The following is an 18,985-nucleotide window of genomic DNA, read 5'->3' on the forward strand; positions in this document are numbered from 1 at the left end:
ATAGTAAGAATGTCTGCACATGTGTTGTTTAGGGCTATTTGGTCCAAAGGCGCCATTTTATGTCACAGGGTTTAACTGGCGAGAAAGCATGATGCCATCCTTACCGCCTTTCAGGTCATTTGAACGGACCAGGACGGGGCAGTATCTGTGTAGGGTTGTCACTTCATGCATTTTTATGCATTTTCTCCCAACCATCTGTCCCTCGAGAATGTACAATTCTGGTAGCCTAGTGGTTAGAGCGTTTGCTAGTCACACCAAACATCCAGGTTCGATTCCTCCTCTTTGTGAAGCATATTTCTGTTGTGATATTGATGGAACATCGCTAAAAGCGACATAAAACCGTATTCACACACTATTAGCGTCTCACCAAAGGCTCGGGAGTAACACAGTTCATTCAATGGGTACATGTAAACGCAAAATCCGCAATTCCTCGTGGGCTGCTTTATGTTTTTAGAAAAATGGTTCATAAGGATATATCTTTTGTTATATGTGTGAGGACTTTCGGTTAAAAGTATTTGTATTCATGTTACAAGGTTACTTGTTTGATGGGATGTAGCACTTGAGAAGTCGCACCAAACGTTCAGTACACTGGCATCAGTATCACTGCCATGTTTGTCCACGTATTTAACGTCTTTGTAACTCACATTCTGTATTACTTTTGGACTTGATCATATTCTGTATTACTTTTGGACTTAATCATATTCTGTATTACTTTTGGACTTAATCATATTCTATGTTAAATCTGGGCTTGATCAAATTCTACATATGTTCTGGACCTTATCATACTCTATATTACGCCTAGACTTGATCACATTATTACATCTGGGCTTGATAATACTGTATGTCACATCAGATAATCTGGACTTGCTCTAGATTACTAGCGGACTTGATCACATTCGGTATTACATCTGGACTTGCAGGTGTGGGTGTGACACCCAGATAACCAACAACAAGAATCAGACGGCGTTAGGCATCCTGATGGACGAGAAGCCCGACGGCTGGCAGGAGACACTGCATTGGTACAAGAAATATCACCCAGGTACACTATTGACACAGATCCCCATACAATGCTGGATAGGTACTACAAGCCCCGTGCACGATACTGTAGTCTTAGTGTGAGTCATTTAACATGAGAACAGACAGGCAGGGGTTTCTGTAGTTGGGTGGCCAAGTGGTTGAAGCGTTCGGTTGGCACGAAGATGACCCGGGTTTGATTCCCTACTTTAGCGCAATGTGTGATGCTGGTATCCCTGCTGTGATATTACTGGGACATTGCTAAAAGCGGAGTAAAACGGAACTTATTCATTAACTCATTGGTGATTTGGTGAAATACAATCATCAGCGGTCACTAATATGTTATTTTTAAACCTCAGTACTCAGAGTAAATGTCTGATTTTGTATTTCAAAACCTGCATGAAACAACGTCGTTCTTGCTAATTCCGTGACTACAATTTTGCCTGAAACGACAGTTGATAGTACCAAAAACCAATTATTTCTGCAGATTTCACGCCTGCGGAGTGTGTCAATGTGCATGACGTGCATGCGTTTTGAATTTTATTCGATTGAAAAATTGAAGAATATTACTGACCAGCAAAAGAAACTCTTGCTTTTTGTCATGTTTTAAAATAAATGAACGTTTACTTTCATGAGATTTCACTTTTTCGAAGTCTGCTTTTCTTTTGCTGTTCAGTATATGTCTCTCTCCGTCTGGCACCTGGGGTTCAGCGTCAAATCCAGTGCTTCAATTGTCAATTGTGTTTTGGTTTTGAGATTCTCATTCCTTAATTCAACAAGTTATAAGTGCGTTTTTTAGATAATACAGCTGTTATAATGAACATGTTTCGATGTTTCGCAGGCCTATGGGTAATATTGCAGGAGCCCCAGCCAGACCGGAAGCAAGTTGAACGTCTGCTCCTGATGTGGTCTCGTCTGACAACAGTCAAAAACGGGAAGATTGTGAATATGAAGACCTTGATTCAGAATGACGTTAAGAAAACGGACCTTTTACAATTGATTGAAAAATATGAAAACTCTATTGAACTTGCTCTGGCATTTGTTGGCGGTTTGGGATTTATTGTGCGGATGTGGCAGAAACAAGGTGAGACTGTGACTGATAACAAATAGAAAGGGTTAAGAAATGGCGTGTCTTTGTTCCTACCAAACAACCCCATCCAAACCTGCATATACGGCTTTATGGGTCTGGTGATGAAAACCGCATAGAGCTTCACTGGTGTAAATAGATCTTGAAAATCCGGTCCATAGATACAATCTATGACATCAATGGCGTGCGATGCTGCTGTAGCTCTAAATTACAAAACTGAATAAACAGTATAGTAATATAAAACCTATCGCTAACATGAAGATAGAAATTATTTCAGAATAACGACAACATTAGAAATATACAAACCAGCACCAAGATTCTTGAATCTTGAATAAAACATGTACCGTCTTCTGTGCATGGGTTAATAAGACAGTTCCGTGAAGAAAAGCATCACTGTATCGTAAATTTGGTGTGTCCTTCCAGTCCGAACGTTTTGCAACGTTTTGCAAACGTTTTCGTTTTGTAGTCGTATTCCATCTGGTATATATATGCCTGTATACATGTATACCCAAAGCGGACATATCTCACAGCATATTCAATGAAGCAAAAGCAGATAATTTCTCTGAAATTAATAATTTGCATGAAACTACCGCTTTCTACCTTAGACAATATTTGTCTTCTACATAACATTTTTTTCTCACAGAATGATGTGTTTTTTCCTGACCGTGCAGGTATTTTAAACAATCATGATGTCAACACAAGGGATCACGCCTATCAGAGACATTACCCAGAATGCCCGGAAGTTCCGCAGCCCCTCCTAGCGGCGACGTGGGAAACTAACAGCCTGGACGCCATGGAAATGATCATGGAACTAGAACCTGACACAAGTGTTCTTTTCAATGAGTATTCCGATCCTGCACAAACTAAACCGCTGTTTTTCCATGTACGTGCATTTGCATAAAAGATCACCCCTCTTAAATTTACAAATTGCGACAAGATGATCAGTTATTTGGTTATACGAAAAGCAAATGTTGAGTCGGTTGATTGGAATGCTGTGAAACAAAGTGCATCATCTAATCACAGCCAATACTTCACTATAGAAGAATGTGTCACACGTTTACGTGAAAAAGCTCTCTTTGCATACCCACTGGTAGGGAACTTGGTCACAGTGAGAGTGGAGTCTTTGTGATTTTTGCGACGGGAACTTTGCGTCATGTGACAGAGTCTTTGTGACTCTTTGTATTATGATACATAGTATTTGCACTGACACGAGTTTTGACAAGGCGAAATAGTAACTATAGCTTTACTTGCTGGTACTTTAGGCTATAATTTTCCACATCACCGCATAATGTAATCTGAATCAATTGTAATTCACAGGGGCACGCCAACATATATAGCACAAAAGTCATTTTTATAAGAATTATGAGTCTGTCAGCAGAAATAATAGCACACACCAAGAGAAAAATGAAACTTGTATTTTCAATAACTTGCAAGATACCCCGGTATAATGGTATCACGTAATGTATTTCTGGGTCAAATAATACTTCATAAATGTCACAGAGTCTTTGTCACCGGTAACGGATAATTTCTGTATTGAAATATGATGGTAACGGAAAATTCATATAAGACCTTCTTGTCTCTCAGGAAAAGAAAATACGCTGCGCGTACTGCAAATCAACATTTCCTTGGCCAATACATGGAGTGTGGCATGTAACTGACAGTCATCCAAACGAACACGCGTCAATACTGATACGTCTCGAAGTTGAAAATAAGATAAAGTACAAAAAGAGAACGTTTGAAATATGCGGCAAGAATGTAACCTGTGATGTGACGATACTGAATTCAGAGACAGCGAGAAGAAGTTACACATATCAACAGACAGTACAAAAAGCTTACTCACAAACCTTCAATGGTTGATACACCCACAAAATAAACAATATCCACGCCATGGATATCACAACTGGAGTAAAGCAGTTCTGGACAATAGGGTTACAAATATTTCATGCCAAATTCATCCGCTTCGTGGAAGGGGTGAGGATGGGCGGGGAGTGGGAAGGGAAATTACAGGTGTTAAATAGTCAGTTCCATTGTACTTACCTCCATTTGAAATTACAGGTGTTAACGAGTCAGTTCCATTGTACGCACCTCCATTTGAAATTACAGATGTTAACGAGTCAGTTCCATTGTACTTACCTCCATTTGAAATTACAGGTGTTAACGAGTCAATTCCGTCCACGCGATGACAAGGTTATAGAGCGGTTGTTCCAGGGGTCCGATCTCTACGCCCGCAATCCCGACGGCCAGACCATCCTATTTGAAGTCATCAAACACAAAGAGACAGAGAACATTGCTAAAAGTGTCCTGACAGCTGGAGTTAGCATCTCCGCCAGAGACAAGTTCGGGAGAACAGCACGTGACTATGCCCAAGCGTTGAACTTAACTGTGTATGTGAAACTGATTGATGAACAGGTACTGAAGCTCATAAAAAACAAACAGTTTGATGCCGTGGAGAAGCTGATTCTTGAGAACTACTCATTTACTGACATCAAGGACAGTTCTGGAAAGACAGCAGCAGAATATGCAAAAAAACATTCCTCGCGACAGGTATTTGAGGTCGTCAAGCTTGTGGATGCAATACAGGTAAAGGAAGTGTTACTGACACAAAAATAAGTTGTAACTAAAAGGTATTGGTAAGGGATTTTTGAAAGAAAACAAATTGAAGATAAAGAATTTTAATTTAATTAGTTTTCTTAAGTTCGTGGGTACTTTAGTACTGTATTAAAATAGTGCAAGACGTTATTGGTATATTGGTGTTTGGAGTGTGGGGAGGAGGGGAGGAAAGAGGGTAGGGGAGGAAGGGGAAGGGTGTGTGCATGGAAAATACGTTGGTGTTAAAGTTGTACTAAACGTAGTTTATGAAATTTGAGAAAATATTCCTTTGAATTGATACGTGACACGTGGTCGGTAGAGATAGAGATTTTGATATTTGGAGTAATTATTTTTTAATTTCGGAAATTTATTAACACACATTAGGCGAGAAGGTAAGTTGATAACATTATCTTAACCGATAGGGTCCTTAAACCTAGCCAAACCATCACTATGAACATTTGAACGTTACGTTGAGAAGATTTTAAACCGCTTTTATTAGCATTTCAACGCTACAGTTGTGTTACTCGAAGACATGGAGAATTGTATATGTAACCACTTAAAAACAATCAATCGGCATTAGCGAGTTCTGCTTTCCCTCTTACGAAATACCTCACTGGATGGAAATTTCTGTTTTTTCAGACGTATGTCAGACGCGTGTTTACTGCCGTCGAGGACGATGCGCTCGACGACCTGAAGAAGTTGTTGTCGTGCCAGAAATACGCTAACGCGAGGGATAAGTGCGGCAGGACACCATTACTCAAGGCCATGCTGCTACGTCACAGAGACGCCACTCTGATGCTTGCTCGGGACTGCAGCTTCTCTGTCAACATACCGGATAACGTAACTAGACCAGCTTGCCCATCCACAATGCAATACTCGTAATGCAGTTACCATTGAGCAAAAACTTAACAGATATACAACAGGAATAATGTTGTACGACTGTGACTTGCGCAAACGAATCTCACACGTTTAGAGGCATAGGTGGACACTAGATGCCACAATTAACTTTGTGGAGTTGCGTCCCTTTGGCATCCCAGGATACTGCAATCCTGTGTTCTAATCACTATTGTACTCTATGATTTTCTTTCAAATCATATTATGTTGTAGATTTATTCAGGATGTAAACCGTGTCGCGTAAAAGGCGTATCGGCGTTCAAGTCTTTTCTTCTTGGAGATGTTTTGGCCATATATCCCCTTATCGTATTAATGATATATTCCGCTTTAAAACACATCTTTATAATCGTCATAAAACATGACCCACAAATGTTACCATATGCATGATGTATTCAGTTTTCCATCTATTTTTATGGATGACTTACACGTCTTGCAATTTCAGCTTGGTCGATATCCGCTCCATTATGCGTACTTGTTCATGGATGACCCAGAGGTGATCGATGTCCTTGAGAGACAAGGTGCTAACCCGGATCAAGGTGATGTGGTATGTAGAGGTCACTTCCGGTCTCACCATGTGTAGGAGGCTATACGTGAGGGGAAAGAACGTTTCTATGGTTGCATTCCGGTCTCACAATTACTGATTCACAACCTTGGACCCGGTAACATGCCTGACAACGAAACACGCAGGCATGTACAATCCTTGCTCTTGAAAAGTCAAAAGCGTAGCTACCATTATAGAAAAACCCAGTTTACACATTTTAGCTATGAACGTTAGGCGGACCCTCAATGTTATCTAAATATAAAGCTTAATATAAACCTACCGGCTTTATATTGATATGCTACTCGCCTGAAAATCAAGCAGGGGGGATTACATACGTACTCACAGACGCGTTGAACATTGAATTCAACGTGTAACAGACACAGTTGCACACCGAGCGTCTACTTCCACCAGAGGCCGATATTTGCCTAGGAGTGAGTGAGTATGATTTTACGCCACTTTTATCAATATTTAAGCAATATTGCCGCGTGGGACACCAGAAACGGGCTTCAGACATCTATAAATCGAACTATTCCAGAGTCTGCAGCAAGAAAATATCCCAGTTTGAACTAAACCTTTCACGGTTTTACCAGAATATATGACAAGCAGAACATAAATACGAATTTGAAAAACATAATGTTGTTCACCGATGTGTTTTTTCAAAACTCTTCGTTTTGGCATCAAAGATTACGTATTAATTATGTTCCTCCAACAGCCGCGAGTAGCCTGTGCCTTATGTACATACTGTCTTGTGACGTGTAACATACGCTGTATTACTGATTACACAGTGTTAGCTCAGCACAAGTTTTATACTGTTTTGAGGGGAGGATTGAGTCCCTGTTTCGAACTAACGGATCATACTGTGCATTGTGTGGTGGCATGTTTCTTTCAACTGAAATACCTATATAACCATGGCTCACATGCACTCCCTACATCTCACAGAGAGGAAGGCGTCCTGTCGCCTACAGCAGGAAGATGTGCAGCAACCAGGAGTTCCTGATCCTGCAAAAAGAGGTCCAGGACTTCGACGCGGAAATCTTCATATACGAAACTAGCTTTGAGGAAAGCTTAAAAGGTGCTATTACGGTGAGTATATTTGCAGTACATGTATTTGTCTATGCTAGCACATCGGTAATTTTCAAGTATGCGGAGTATGTCAAGTATTTGTTTGTATCTGACAAAGAAAGAATGGGTGAGTTTAGTTTTACGTCGCTTTAAAAATATTTCAGCGATATCACGGCGGGGAGCATCGAAATGAGCTTCACATATTGTACCCATGTGGTGAAACAAACCCGAGTCTTCGGCGTGACGAGCAAACGATTTAACAACTAGGCTACCCTACCGCCCGCATCTGACAAAGAACATCTATAAATGACAATAAAGACAAGTTTTTTTCCATTGTCACTGTTTTCCATTCACTGTTTTGTTTGATTTTTTTCTGTATTCTTTCCTATGGGGAGGGGGTTGCGATCATTTATGGATAACCATCACTGACTCTACTGTTACAGAGAGCTGACCTCGATATGGTCACACGGCTGGTGACCGGTCTCAAGGAACACGGGGACGTGACGAGGTTCAGTTCGGTGTTGTTTGACTGCGTGGACCAGAGACGCGAGGACATCGCCATCTTCCTGTTGAGGAGCGGTTTCCAGGGTGATATATACAAACAGGTGAGTGAGTGAGTGAGTGAGTGAGTGAAAGTGGAAAGAGACACCCGAAATGGGCTTTACACATTTACCCATGCGGGGAATCGAACCCGGGTCTTCGGCGTGACGAGCGAACACTTCATATACCTATACGTCGTCCTAACGCCGTTTCTAAGCGAGACAAGCTTCTGTGGGAAATACCACTTGCAATGCTGCAGAAACCCGTATGTTAGCCGTTTAAGGTAGATAATCGCGTGATTGTCATATGAGGTGGTATCAGTTCCATTTCAGACGTGAATTTTCTTTCATTACAGTTCAAACAGTGTAACCCAAATGACCCTATGTGCGCAATGATGGAATGCAGTCATTCTATGACGTCTCTCAAACAACGTGCAATTGACAAGCAGTGCAGCAGAGTGGAGCGAGCTGTCACTGACATGATGAATGGCGGACTTGTGAGTGGTTCCAGTCTTGTCTAGCTGATGTCAATCGCTGTCCTTCTGGGTATAAACTACTTTCAATAGTGCACGTAGTAATGTAACTTATGAAGAACAAGAGGGAATTCTGTATGGCCTAAAGTGGTTGGAAAATAAATCAAAACATAATATGTATTTTGGTCTCGTTCATAACAGGCCTTTCACTCGTCTTTCAGTGAAGATCTTACATCTGTTTCAATACACGTCAGATTTGATGAGCTGGCTGTCAGCATGGCGACTACTAAATTCTCGGTACACGCTAACAAAGCGGTTCGGAGGCACTTTATTTCAGTTTTACAGCCTGTTGGTACACGTACAATAAGAGACCCGTGAAGGTTCCGGGGTAGAATAGGCCTTCAGCAACCCATGCTTGCTATTAAAGGCGACTCAGCTTGTCGTAAGAGGCGACTAAAGGGATCGAGTGGTCAGGCTAGCTGACTTGGTTGACACATGTCATCGGTTCCCAAGTACGCAGATCGATGCTCATGTTGTTGATCACTGGATTGTCTGGTCCAGACTCGATTATTTACAGACCGCCGCCATATAGCTGGAATATTGCTGAGTGCGGCGTAAAACTAAAACTCACTCACTCACTCACGTACAATAAGAAAATACTTTACGGCATAACGATAGATAATACAGAAAAAAAGAGTTAACACAATACAGAAGGTGTAAAACATTTTCTAACAGAATGACCTTCTTTGATTTTTTTCGAATCGTTAAAAGCGTATAAGTAAGTTTACGAATGTGTGCGGTTTTATTACGATACTGACTCTGGGGCTTTCCCTCCCTAGCGTCACCGCGAAACATTGTAATATCTGCATATACAGCTCGGACCTCGCCGTCAGCACTATGGCTTTCCGTATCTTCCTAGTTTCGAGCAAGACAGGAACATAAACATTAATCTTATATGGCTTTGCAAATACCAGAGACAAAATTTTATAGTCTGTTTATCTGAGAACCTCTTCCAATCCATGTGTTTTTATTTTCAGGCACCACTTGTGAAAGTTCCACCGCCATTCAACTACATGCCAAAACGAATGTAAGCAGGGGCATGTCTCCGACCTGCTAGACGTGTGCCTAGTTCACTGCAAGCGGGCAGCTCTAGTACTTCGGCATGTCCATCCAGCACAGTCATGTGATCACGTATTTTTCAACGGATGGTTTGAAACACAGTGACATTCTGTGACTTCTTTCTTCGTGGCTGTATAGTGCTTTTGTAGCTTCCTAAGTGAAAACTGTCTGTCCAGAAACGTGCCGTGGCATTTCGTTCTGATTTTGTTGTATACTGGACAAGGTGCTTTATGTTTCGCGTCTTCTACCATTTCCATCGCTGTACAGAGTTGCGCACCTTGAGCTGGTGTTAGGTTTCAATCTCATTTTCGCTCCATTTGCTTTTTCCTGTGTTTGCCAGCACCTGTCACGCTCTTCTTGGTTTGTTACCATCACACATAACTTTTCAAGATACTGTGCAACTGTGTATTTTAGTACCATATAGGGCTGGGACGGGTACCCGTCTCAATACCCATTATGATTATGTGACTAAGATTAAACAATGTACCATGTTATTCTTTCATAATTAAATGCTTGTATCGTCTTTGAAGATACAGACCTAATCTACAGTCACTTCTTTTGGATATGATGTACACACGGTTAAGATATTGCAAAACTCGAAATTTTAGCCTCAGAACTGAAAAATAATTTATCATTTTTTCCAAACTTGATGTCACGAATTATCATAACGGGTATCCTTACCCGGGTAGGGTAGGGTAAAAAGGAGTGGGGTGCCCGGGTAGAAAATGTGGACCCGTTACAAAACGAACCACCCGCGTGCTTCTGAGCTCTGGGTTTGTCAATCCAAGTTGCCATCCGCGTGGTTCCGAGTTTACCAGTACCATGCACATCCTTGGTTTGTCAGGACTATATACGCGTGTTTTCGGACCTGTTAGATCCATGTAAGTCTTGGATTCGCCGAATGAAAAGGTAACATGACATACCCCACTTCTGGATTTCTTACTGCACGTCTTCATACAACTAAAACACTGATCTTTAAAATTCAATTCGTTCCGGACCAAATGTTTCTAAACTACCTCGAATCGATGGGACTTGCGGGCTCGAGCATTACATCGATTGGGGATGGGATGGGATGGGGCGGCGTGGAGGTCTTGGAGTGGGAGATGTGAGCTTGAGTGTGAGTGGGAGTGTGAGTGTGAGTGTGAGCGGGGAATGGGCTAGGGGTACCCTTGTTAACACGTTTTGCTTGTCATGTCACATGGGTATACTTCCGGTGTCCGCCGCCATAATATGGAGAAATTCTGCAAGCGCCATGATACCATATTCAATCACGCACTCGCTTATGTATTGATGATTTAATGTGGTGGGTGAATCATGTTTCAAAACTCTCATTGTGTTTGTTGTACTGTGCCGCTCTCAGCACTCTTCCGGCTGTAACACGGCGATCTGTAAATTACCGAATCTGGACCAAACAGTCAAGTGATTGACATCGTGACCACCTACGTACAAGGAAAGTCTGTTGCAGATATTTGGATTGTTTGTCTTCATCATAATTTATGCACTGCAGGACAGCGTGGACCAGCATTCTAAATCAAGATAAATTGGAAAAAAAACCCATACAAATCAGTACATGACCTATTATTATTGGTGATGTTCACTATAACATCAAGCATTATGTAGAAAAACATTGACATTTGAAAAGGCTATTATATAAAAGAATGTTTCATACCTACTGAACCGTGCAGGCATTGTTTATTGGGAGGCTCGTGTAAATAAAGACAAATCATCATGAAGTGTTGTTGTCGGTTCCTTGGTCCAGGATACATGGGAAGCAGACTGCTCACGGAATCCTCTACATGGTTGGTAGCAATGAAACAATATGAAGTCTCTTTTTTTACTCAGTATATGCATGTCAAGAAGAAGACAACACAAGATAACATAACGACTTTACTGTTTTTGACTGCCGGATTGAGGATGTCGTAAGTCCTCCAAATAGTGTTTTAACGGATATATGCATATGCATATTTCCAACTCCGCAGCATAATTAACCTTGTGCATAATGTAAGGTAAATTGTAAAGAACAGATTAATATCTGCATTTTTCTTAAAGCCCCTTTGAATCCAGCTGTGCACAAGAAAGTTTCTTCTTGTTTGCTGAGACCGATTTAAACATGTAGAAATATAACTGGACTTATTGTGACTCAAATGAGCTAAAGCCTGGGTTCCAAAGGGGTAGAGAGTGCGGGATACTTTCCAAGTAAATAATGGTCCTTGGAATCACTTTAGACGCATCTTGGCAAACATTAAACGTTACCTATACATTCCTTTCCTTGCTGAATTTTACTCTCTAGTGACTTCTAATACCATCCCGTGTATATATTTCGTGTTTATAAGTTGAAGTCATTAGGTTAGAATTATGCTTGCAGTTATAATTAGGGACCTTAACTGCTGGATGTACACGGAAAAGGAACGTTTGATATCTGTGCAAATGCAGTTGTGACAATGCAAAATGAACTTGCATGTACTTTTAACATAAGACCTACCGACAGATAATTACAGCACAGTTCTCACTTAATCGTTTAAAACGATCATATATGTTGCAGAGATACTGACAGATTAGGCGTTTGAACTTAAACAAGAGTGCTGCTGACTGGCTGCTGCATGTGCTGGGGTGATACATCTGTACAAAGTATTTTCTCGGAAAAGATTAAGCATTTATGTGTTGTGTGTGAGGCAAATCTATTTACATTTGAATTAGATCCGCGTTTTGCCCTGGAAACGAAAAGTCTTTTTATGAAAGAGTAAATAGTTTAGTTGTGTAGTTCAGCAAGTTCAGTTCATTTCAGGCAAGGCTGCACATTATAGTTTGGAGCAGCCTGCCAGTTTAACAGGAAATCGTTTGATCACATTCCTTCGAACATCCTCGGGAACAAAAGAAACAGAATCCTTAAACAGTCCAGAATAGTACAATGCCTATAATAGACGCTGAGTCTATGAACATAACCATATGACACATATATTAAATATTAAAATTAATTCTGAAAACGATACCCTATGAATTGTTCAACAAAATTTCAGGGATGATAATAATCCACTATTTCTTAAGTCACTGAAGCGTACGAAAAATTATGTCTAATACACATATCTGAATTCATGTCGTCTTCAAACATTTTTCCATGAACAATGGATTCGACTCTTGCATATAACTCATTTTACGTTAAAAAGAGATAAAAACACAATTCAATTTACAATGGATGTATTGTAATCTGCCGTTCGGCTTTTTCCGTAAAGCCTGGAATAGGGGCTGGTCACGCCATGGCCCTGCAACACTGAGTTTGTTAGGTGGCAGCTCGGAAAGACAACAGAATCTATTTTTAGACTTGAAAGGAGCTACCGGAAATACATCCCAGAGTTATAGTTCTTGAAGGTAACACTTCCGTTTCGAACGACGCTTGACGTGAAACATTCCGATAGTGATCTTCGAAGCAAATTGTTTGGTTGCGGATGTGAAGTGGTATGAAAACCGTAAAATAGCGATGGCGTCGGGAACTTCAAAATACGATGGAAACGGAGGTGAGGACGGCAGAGACAGTGACAGTTGTTCAGAATCTGAACAACACGACAGAAATACAAATCAACGAGTTGATGAAGGGGACAACAAAAAGCAAACACACACAGATGCCGCGACAGACGACGGGAAAGAAGAAGCAACATTTAATTTGACTGATCCCGATGCCTTGCTAAAGCAGTTAGAAAGTGTTGATTTGACAGAGGAAGACACCGAGGAACTATTGCACGAGGCATACAAAGTAAACATGAAATTGAAAGAGATGCTTCGTAGACAAGAATCAAAACGTCGTGAAAGACTGTCAAGCGCGAAATCTGCATACAGTAATGCGTCGTCAAACTCAAGAAAACATCAAGGACCATCTGTCCTCCCACCTATACACAAGAAAAGCTCATCAAATGATATCCCTGATTTTAAGGTATGATACTGCATATGAAGTGAGTAACACTATAAGCTACTGTCTAAATTTGATCGCTTGCCCTAAGGCATGGTCATGTTAAGTAGTATGTCATATCCACGATTTAAAGGTTATGGAAATAAACATACATAAGAATGCATTTTAACATCCACATAGCGATTTGATAATGGCTATGAATGAATTTATTCCTTAGTAACATTTAAAACAAAATATTTCCAGTGTCTTCATTTAAATTTTCCCTGAGCAAATATTATTTAATAATGATTCTTTGAACAAGGTCTGGGACTTCTTCACTTTGTTAGTCCCTGCCAACCTAACCCTAATCGCTAGAGTAAACAAAAAATGGCATCTGCATGATCGTTTCAGTGTAAAAATGTGTATGTCTGTAGCGTAAACCTCTAGGGACCCATAAAAGTGGGGTCTACGAATATTTCAGTTAAATTGTCTGCTTCAGTGGTATGATATGGGACTGGAATTTCCTTGGATGCATTATCGTCTCTGCATATAGTGAAGATAGTTGCTCTGTGTGCTTATCCTCACACAGTAAAACCAGAAAGTTTGGTAACTAGAGTAACTAGATTCCATTGTCAAAGAAGACCTCCTCCTAGTGGTGTGGAAGACCTCCATAGCAAAACTGATCATTTGCATGTATATAAATTCTAATACTTTACAGTTAGTTAAATAGTCAAGCTGGGACTCAAGAGTCCAGTGACTGGCATGCGTATCAATGTACACAAACACAGAGATCATATACTGAGTTATGGGCCTCCTTGGAGGCCAATCAGTTGCACTAGACAAGCCGAAACTTTAGTGAGGAAGTGTGAGATTTGTTGACATATATTTGAACATTCACATTGATTTAATCAGCTCATCAACCAATTACATATTTATAAACTTTGAGTTTATGTGCAGATCTTTTTAGAATATTTGATGCTATGGTAAAACCGATTCTCTGCTACGGTTCTGAAATTTGGGGTGTTACCCACTGTAAAATCATCGAACAAATACAGATAAAAACATGTAAATATTTCTTAAAAGTTGGTAAAAATACTTGCAACAACATGGCACTAGGTGAATGTGGCAGATTCCCTCTTCAGCTTACTTATATGTCAAGGGCAGTTAAATATTGGTGTAGACTTTTAACTCTCCCAAGTTGTAGGTTGCCCCACCAGTGTTATTTAATGCTAAAGTCACTAGATGAATCTGGACGAACGACTTGGGCATCTCATATCAAGAATATATTATATAGACTTGGGTTTGGCTTTGTCTGGATTGCACAGGATATTGGTAATATTGATGTCTTCATGTCTGTTTTTAAACAAAGACTATCTGATAATCTTTCACAAGACTGGTTCTCATCGCTACATAATACAACCAAGTGTTCTAATTATATACTCTTTAAGTCCACCTTGAATGTCGAATCTTATCTCTCTATAGATATTGCCCCATATTTGAGAAATTCTTTAACAAAATTTAGATGCGGCAAATATAAACTTTGTTCTGAGACTGGCAGATACAACAATATCCCTTATGATTCAAGATTCTGTCACTTTTGCTATCAAAAGAATTTGTATGTAATTGAAGATGAAATACATGTTTTACTTTATTGTAAAGCCTACCTAGACATAAGAAAAAAGTTTCTGGATAAATACTTGAAACACCCTATATCACAACACAGCTTTATAAACATTATGACTTCAAAAAATATAGATGTTATAAAAAACGTATGCCTATTTTTATATAATGTTGGGAAAATAAGAGATTCTGATGTATTTAGGTAAACGCATGTAAATTCTAATTATACCTATGTTTGTATTTTGGGCCACTGGCCTATTACTGAATAAAATGTCTTTCTGTCTGTCTGTCTGTCTGTCTGTCTGTCTGTCTGTCTGTCTGTCTGAGTTTGTTAAGATATCCCGCTGTTCCAATAGGAAATGGCGGTGTGTGAGAAATTCACAATTCCTCCATTTTCAAATTCCCATTACATTACTGAATTAAATATAAATGAAAATGCCTTGTTACCAAGTCAATCAGAAAGTTTGTCATATTAATTTGTCATATAATTTTTTTATTGTGTTAGTTGTCTTGTCAAAAGCATCTTCCAAAATGTTTCACATAGAGGATATGAAAATGGTATTTCACGGAAGCGAGTTTAGTAATCTGTTTATTACTCGCCAACATAAATTGACAGAAACTGCGGCGAAATTGCCTATAGTGTGAGGACACTCAGCTTTCAAGTCAAACAAGGTCTAGTAAAATCGCGACATTAACATTAGCATTGTGACGTCACAATTTTGAACCATTTTGACGTCATAGGTCAAGCGGTATTACACTAGTGTAATACAGAAGTGAAAATATTAAACTGCAGTATCTTCAACGGGCGAGTAATAATTAAAAATATCACATCATTACTTTTAATCAGCTACACTTCATTGCACAACAACTTGCAATACATTCATCGCAGTCATTATGAACTTTATTACCTACAATGGTGAAAATATCATGGTTCATATTTTTCGTACTATGCCCTAGGGCAAAATATCACTTTGTCATTGTGACATCACGTCATGGACATTGCCCTGATGTCACGTAGCCTGCCAATGCTTGCTTGAAAGTAGATTTTGGTTTATTTCCTCAATTTCACAACTTCAGTAATAAATAGAATATTATGTTCATGCACATATCATACTGTGTTTATGACATGAGCACTCATCTAATATTCTCTAAGTTGATTTTACCATTATTTTGTACATGCATTCATGCTGTGAAAGTGGTTTAATGCCTCTTTAAGTGTTTATATTACAAGTGAAAACCGTTGGTGTTTGTTAAATCTATTCAAAATGTTGTCAAAATACTGAAATTAAGACTTAAAATATCAGTGTTTGAAATACCCACCTGCTCAACCGCCTGGGATGAGTGATTTTCCAAATGGACTGCCAGATTCTCAAGTTCACCTACCTGACAGTCATTTTAGGATTTCGACATGAATACGAAAATATTCATCATATTTCAGGACAATAAATCATTCTTAATTCACTCACATTTCTGAAATAAACAGTTAATTCTATTTTTTACACTGGCATTATTTTTTCAGCATTTTACAAGTTTTGATCTATTTTTACTAAGTAAATTAGTATTTTTTGTTTGCAGATAAATTTTTGGTCAGGGCTGTCATGTTTTCCACCTAAGCGGCCTTGTGTTCTGGCTGAAATGTTTTCGAGTTTCATACTCTGAAAACATGTCTCAGGCAACCTCTGTGGTGTATTAGGTCATGATAAAATACCACATCATTACACTGTTAGACCACTATGGCTTTCACCATTTCCAGTTCAGGGCCTAACCATCATCTAATGGCCAAGAGCTGATAACTTGAGATATTTCTTTCCTAATGAAAATTATACGAATCATCTTACATCACTTACATCTCAGATGCCTGTCAGAGGAATCTCTAATAGGTTTTCACAGTCAATTATATCCCAAGCAAACAGTGCTTGTGATCAGAAGTGACTAAATGGATTGGCTGGGAACACCTGATATCATGAAGTTAACTGATAGGAATCACATACTCAAAGATTGGTTTGTTGTTTAACTCCCCACTCAGCAATATTCCAGCTATATGGCAGCAGTCTACATTACATATACACAATCTGGACCAGGCAATAAGTGATCAATGGCATGAACATTGATCATTGTAATTGGGATGCCATGACATGTCAACAACGTCAGTGAGCAAGACCACCCAATCCCATGTGTCACTTCTTGCAATAACCAATCCAGATCTAACGTGGATCTTCACTGGTGTCATATTCCAAGAACATGGATTGTTTCATATAATACAGAGCACTGGACTGTGTAGTGCAAGGCTGCTACCCGGGATTTCACAATACAGAAATCTGCATCATGTTTGCAAAAACATGCAAAAAGGATGTTTTACAAAATTCTTGACAAAAAAACGTTACGGTTATGAAATTAAAACTGTAGACTACACTATTTCATGACTTTACAAGACCCTCATAAAAGAAAATAAATAGATATTAGCATTTAGAGGTTATTTGACCCTTAATGCTGTGGGGCAGGATAAAACCTTGTACCAATTTTCTACAATATTGCCAAGTGTGTCTCTTAACAACAAACAAAACAATGTCTCTGGTTTATTTTTCAGAGGAGAGGTGATTCATCAAAGAAACCAAAACATCCCACAAGTAGAAGTGCCAAAGAAAAGCCAGCTTGGGATGACCGGTTCTCCTTCAGTTGAATTGCCAACATTGTGGAACTTGCACATCTGTGATAGAAAATAACATCAGTCCTTGTAAGGAGGATGTCAGTGTGGAATTGTAAAGCATCAAGGGTATGCATTATAACATTTTCCACCTTCGCTGTGTGCTTGTCAATGTTCTAGGCATGCACTGAAACAAGTCTTTATGTATGATGGTAAATAAAGCCATTGAACCCTGTGAAAATGATACCTAGGTTTCCTTCTTGCAAGACGGGTCAATAGATCTGACATTAGCATGATTCCTGATTTCATTTCAAAATTTCATATTCATTGTTTATGTTAAGTATATTATGAATTGTCTCATGATGCTGTTTTTTTTTTTTTTTGAAAACTGATGTTCGAGACTGTTTGTAACTCGTTCCAACTCACTGCCTTCAGTACTGCAGACTCTACAAGCATGTGAATGTCATAATTTACTCATCTTGTTCTATATCATTACATGAGTGAGTGAGTTGGTTCTATGCCGCTTTTAGCAAACTTCAAGCAATGTTACTAATGTTAACTTCTTGGTAAAGCTGAGAGTGAGAAGATTGAGAAAACTCTGCAGCATATGTCTGTGTACCAACATAAAAACAGACTAGCAGTTTTGAATGGAGCAAATGGATGGTTGTCTTGGAAGAGAGGAGAGTTTAAGGAAAATATGAGTTTTTAATGAGGTTGAATTTATTATACATATGTAAATATTTTTCACCTTGTACATGATGTAAATTTTGGCATAGAAATGATGACAATATGGTCTAACTGATATCAGTATTATGATTTATAGTATGTGTGTTCAACAACGATTTTTGGAAATAGATAATATTAAATGACTTTTATGTTCCATAATTATTCTACAAGTAGAATACAGCTTAGATGTCTTATTGAAAAGATATTTTAGTGAGTGAAGGAGTTAAGTTTTACCCCACTTTTAGCAATATTCCAGCAGTATCATGACAGTGCTGAAATTATAAACATGTACAAGCTATCAACGTGACATGAGCAAGGTAGCTGTCGGGGAAATAACGACTCGTCTCTTTATCAACAACTAAGATGAATTCTTGCAATTGATGTGAAATAAGATTGGACTATGTTTGAAAATGTCCCTTAAAATATATATTAATCAGTATTCACCTAACAGGAAACTAAACCCCTTTAACAGTATTGTTATTAGGATATTTATGGATTACATGTTTGGTAAAATTTAGTCAAAATAAATTTCTGAACTGGAGCTTATGTATATTTGTTTGTCATGTATGTGTATAAATCATGATTATTGTATGTACCGAACTCACCAGTATAGTGCTGTTTCATACCTACCTGACATATTCTATAGCAATGTGGAGGATATTCCTGGGTATTTATCATGTGCCTGTTTCCACAAACATGTCATGCTGAATGGACTAACGCATTATTATAATTACCCTGGATAATCATGGTGATGTACGCCTCTTAGTGGTGGGCCTAGATAGGGGAATATCATATTC

The 18,985-nt window shown here is 39.1% G+C and overlaps 2 protein-coding genes across 2 annotated transcripts in view; both read left to right on the plus strand.

Moving 5' to 3' along the window:
- LOC137278310 (uncharacterized) overlaps nt 1-11,047 on the plus strand; it is a 28,438-nt gene extending 17,391 nt beyond the window's left edge. The window contains exons 2-11 of the mRNA XM_067810573.1: nt 921-1,039; nt 1,856-2,098; nt 2,773-2,984; nt 4,253-4,681; nt 5,330-5,530; nt 6,027-6,128; nt 7,065-7,208; nt 7,631-7,792; nt 8,083-8,223; nt 9,237-11,047. Coding sequence (XP_067666674.1) covers nt 921-1,039; nt 1,856-2,098; nt 2,773-2,984; nt 4,253-4,681; nt 5,330-5,530; nt 6,027-6,128; nt 7,065-7,208; nt 7,631-7,792; nt 8,083-8,223; nt 9,237-9,290 — 1,807 coding nt within the window. The 3' untranslated portion in view covers nt 9,291-11,047. The remainder of the gene's footprint in view (nt 1-920; nt 1,040-1,855; nt 2,099-2,772; nt 2,985-4,252; nt 4,682-5,329; nt 5,531-6,026; nt 6,129-7,064; nt 7,209-7,630; nt 7,793-8,082; nt 8,224-9,236) is intronic.
- A 1,658-nt stretch (nt 11,048-12,705) lies between these two features.
- LOC137276988 (uncharacterized) lies at nt 12,706-18,734 on the plus strand. The gene is made up of 2 exons (XM_067808644.1): nt 12,706-13,243; nt 17,406-18,734. The coding sequence occupies exons 1-2, from the start codon at nt 12,794-12,796 to the stop codon at nt 17,496-17,498; spliced, it is 543 nt and encodes a 180-aa protein (XP_067664745.1). The 5' UTR covers nt 12,706-12,793; the 3' UTR covers nt 17,499-18,734.
- The last annotated feature ends 251 nt before the right edge of the window (nt 18,735-18,985 follow it).

This window comes from Haliotis asinina, chromosome 3, assembly GCF_037392515.1.
Source record: "Haliotis asinina isolate JCU_RB_2024 chromosome 3, JCU_Hal_asi_v2, whole genome shotgun sequence".
NCBI lineage: Eukaryota > Metazoa > Mollusca > Gastropoda > Lepetellida > Haliotidae > Haliotis > Haliotis asinina.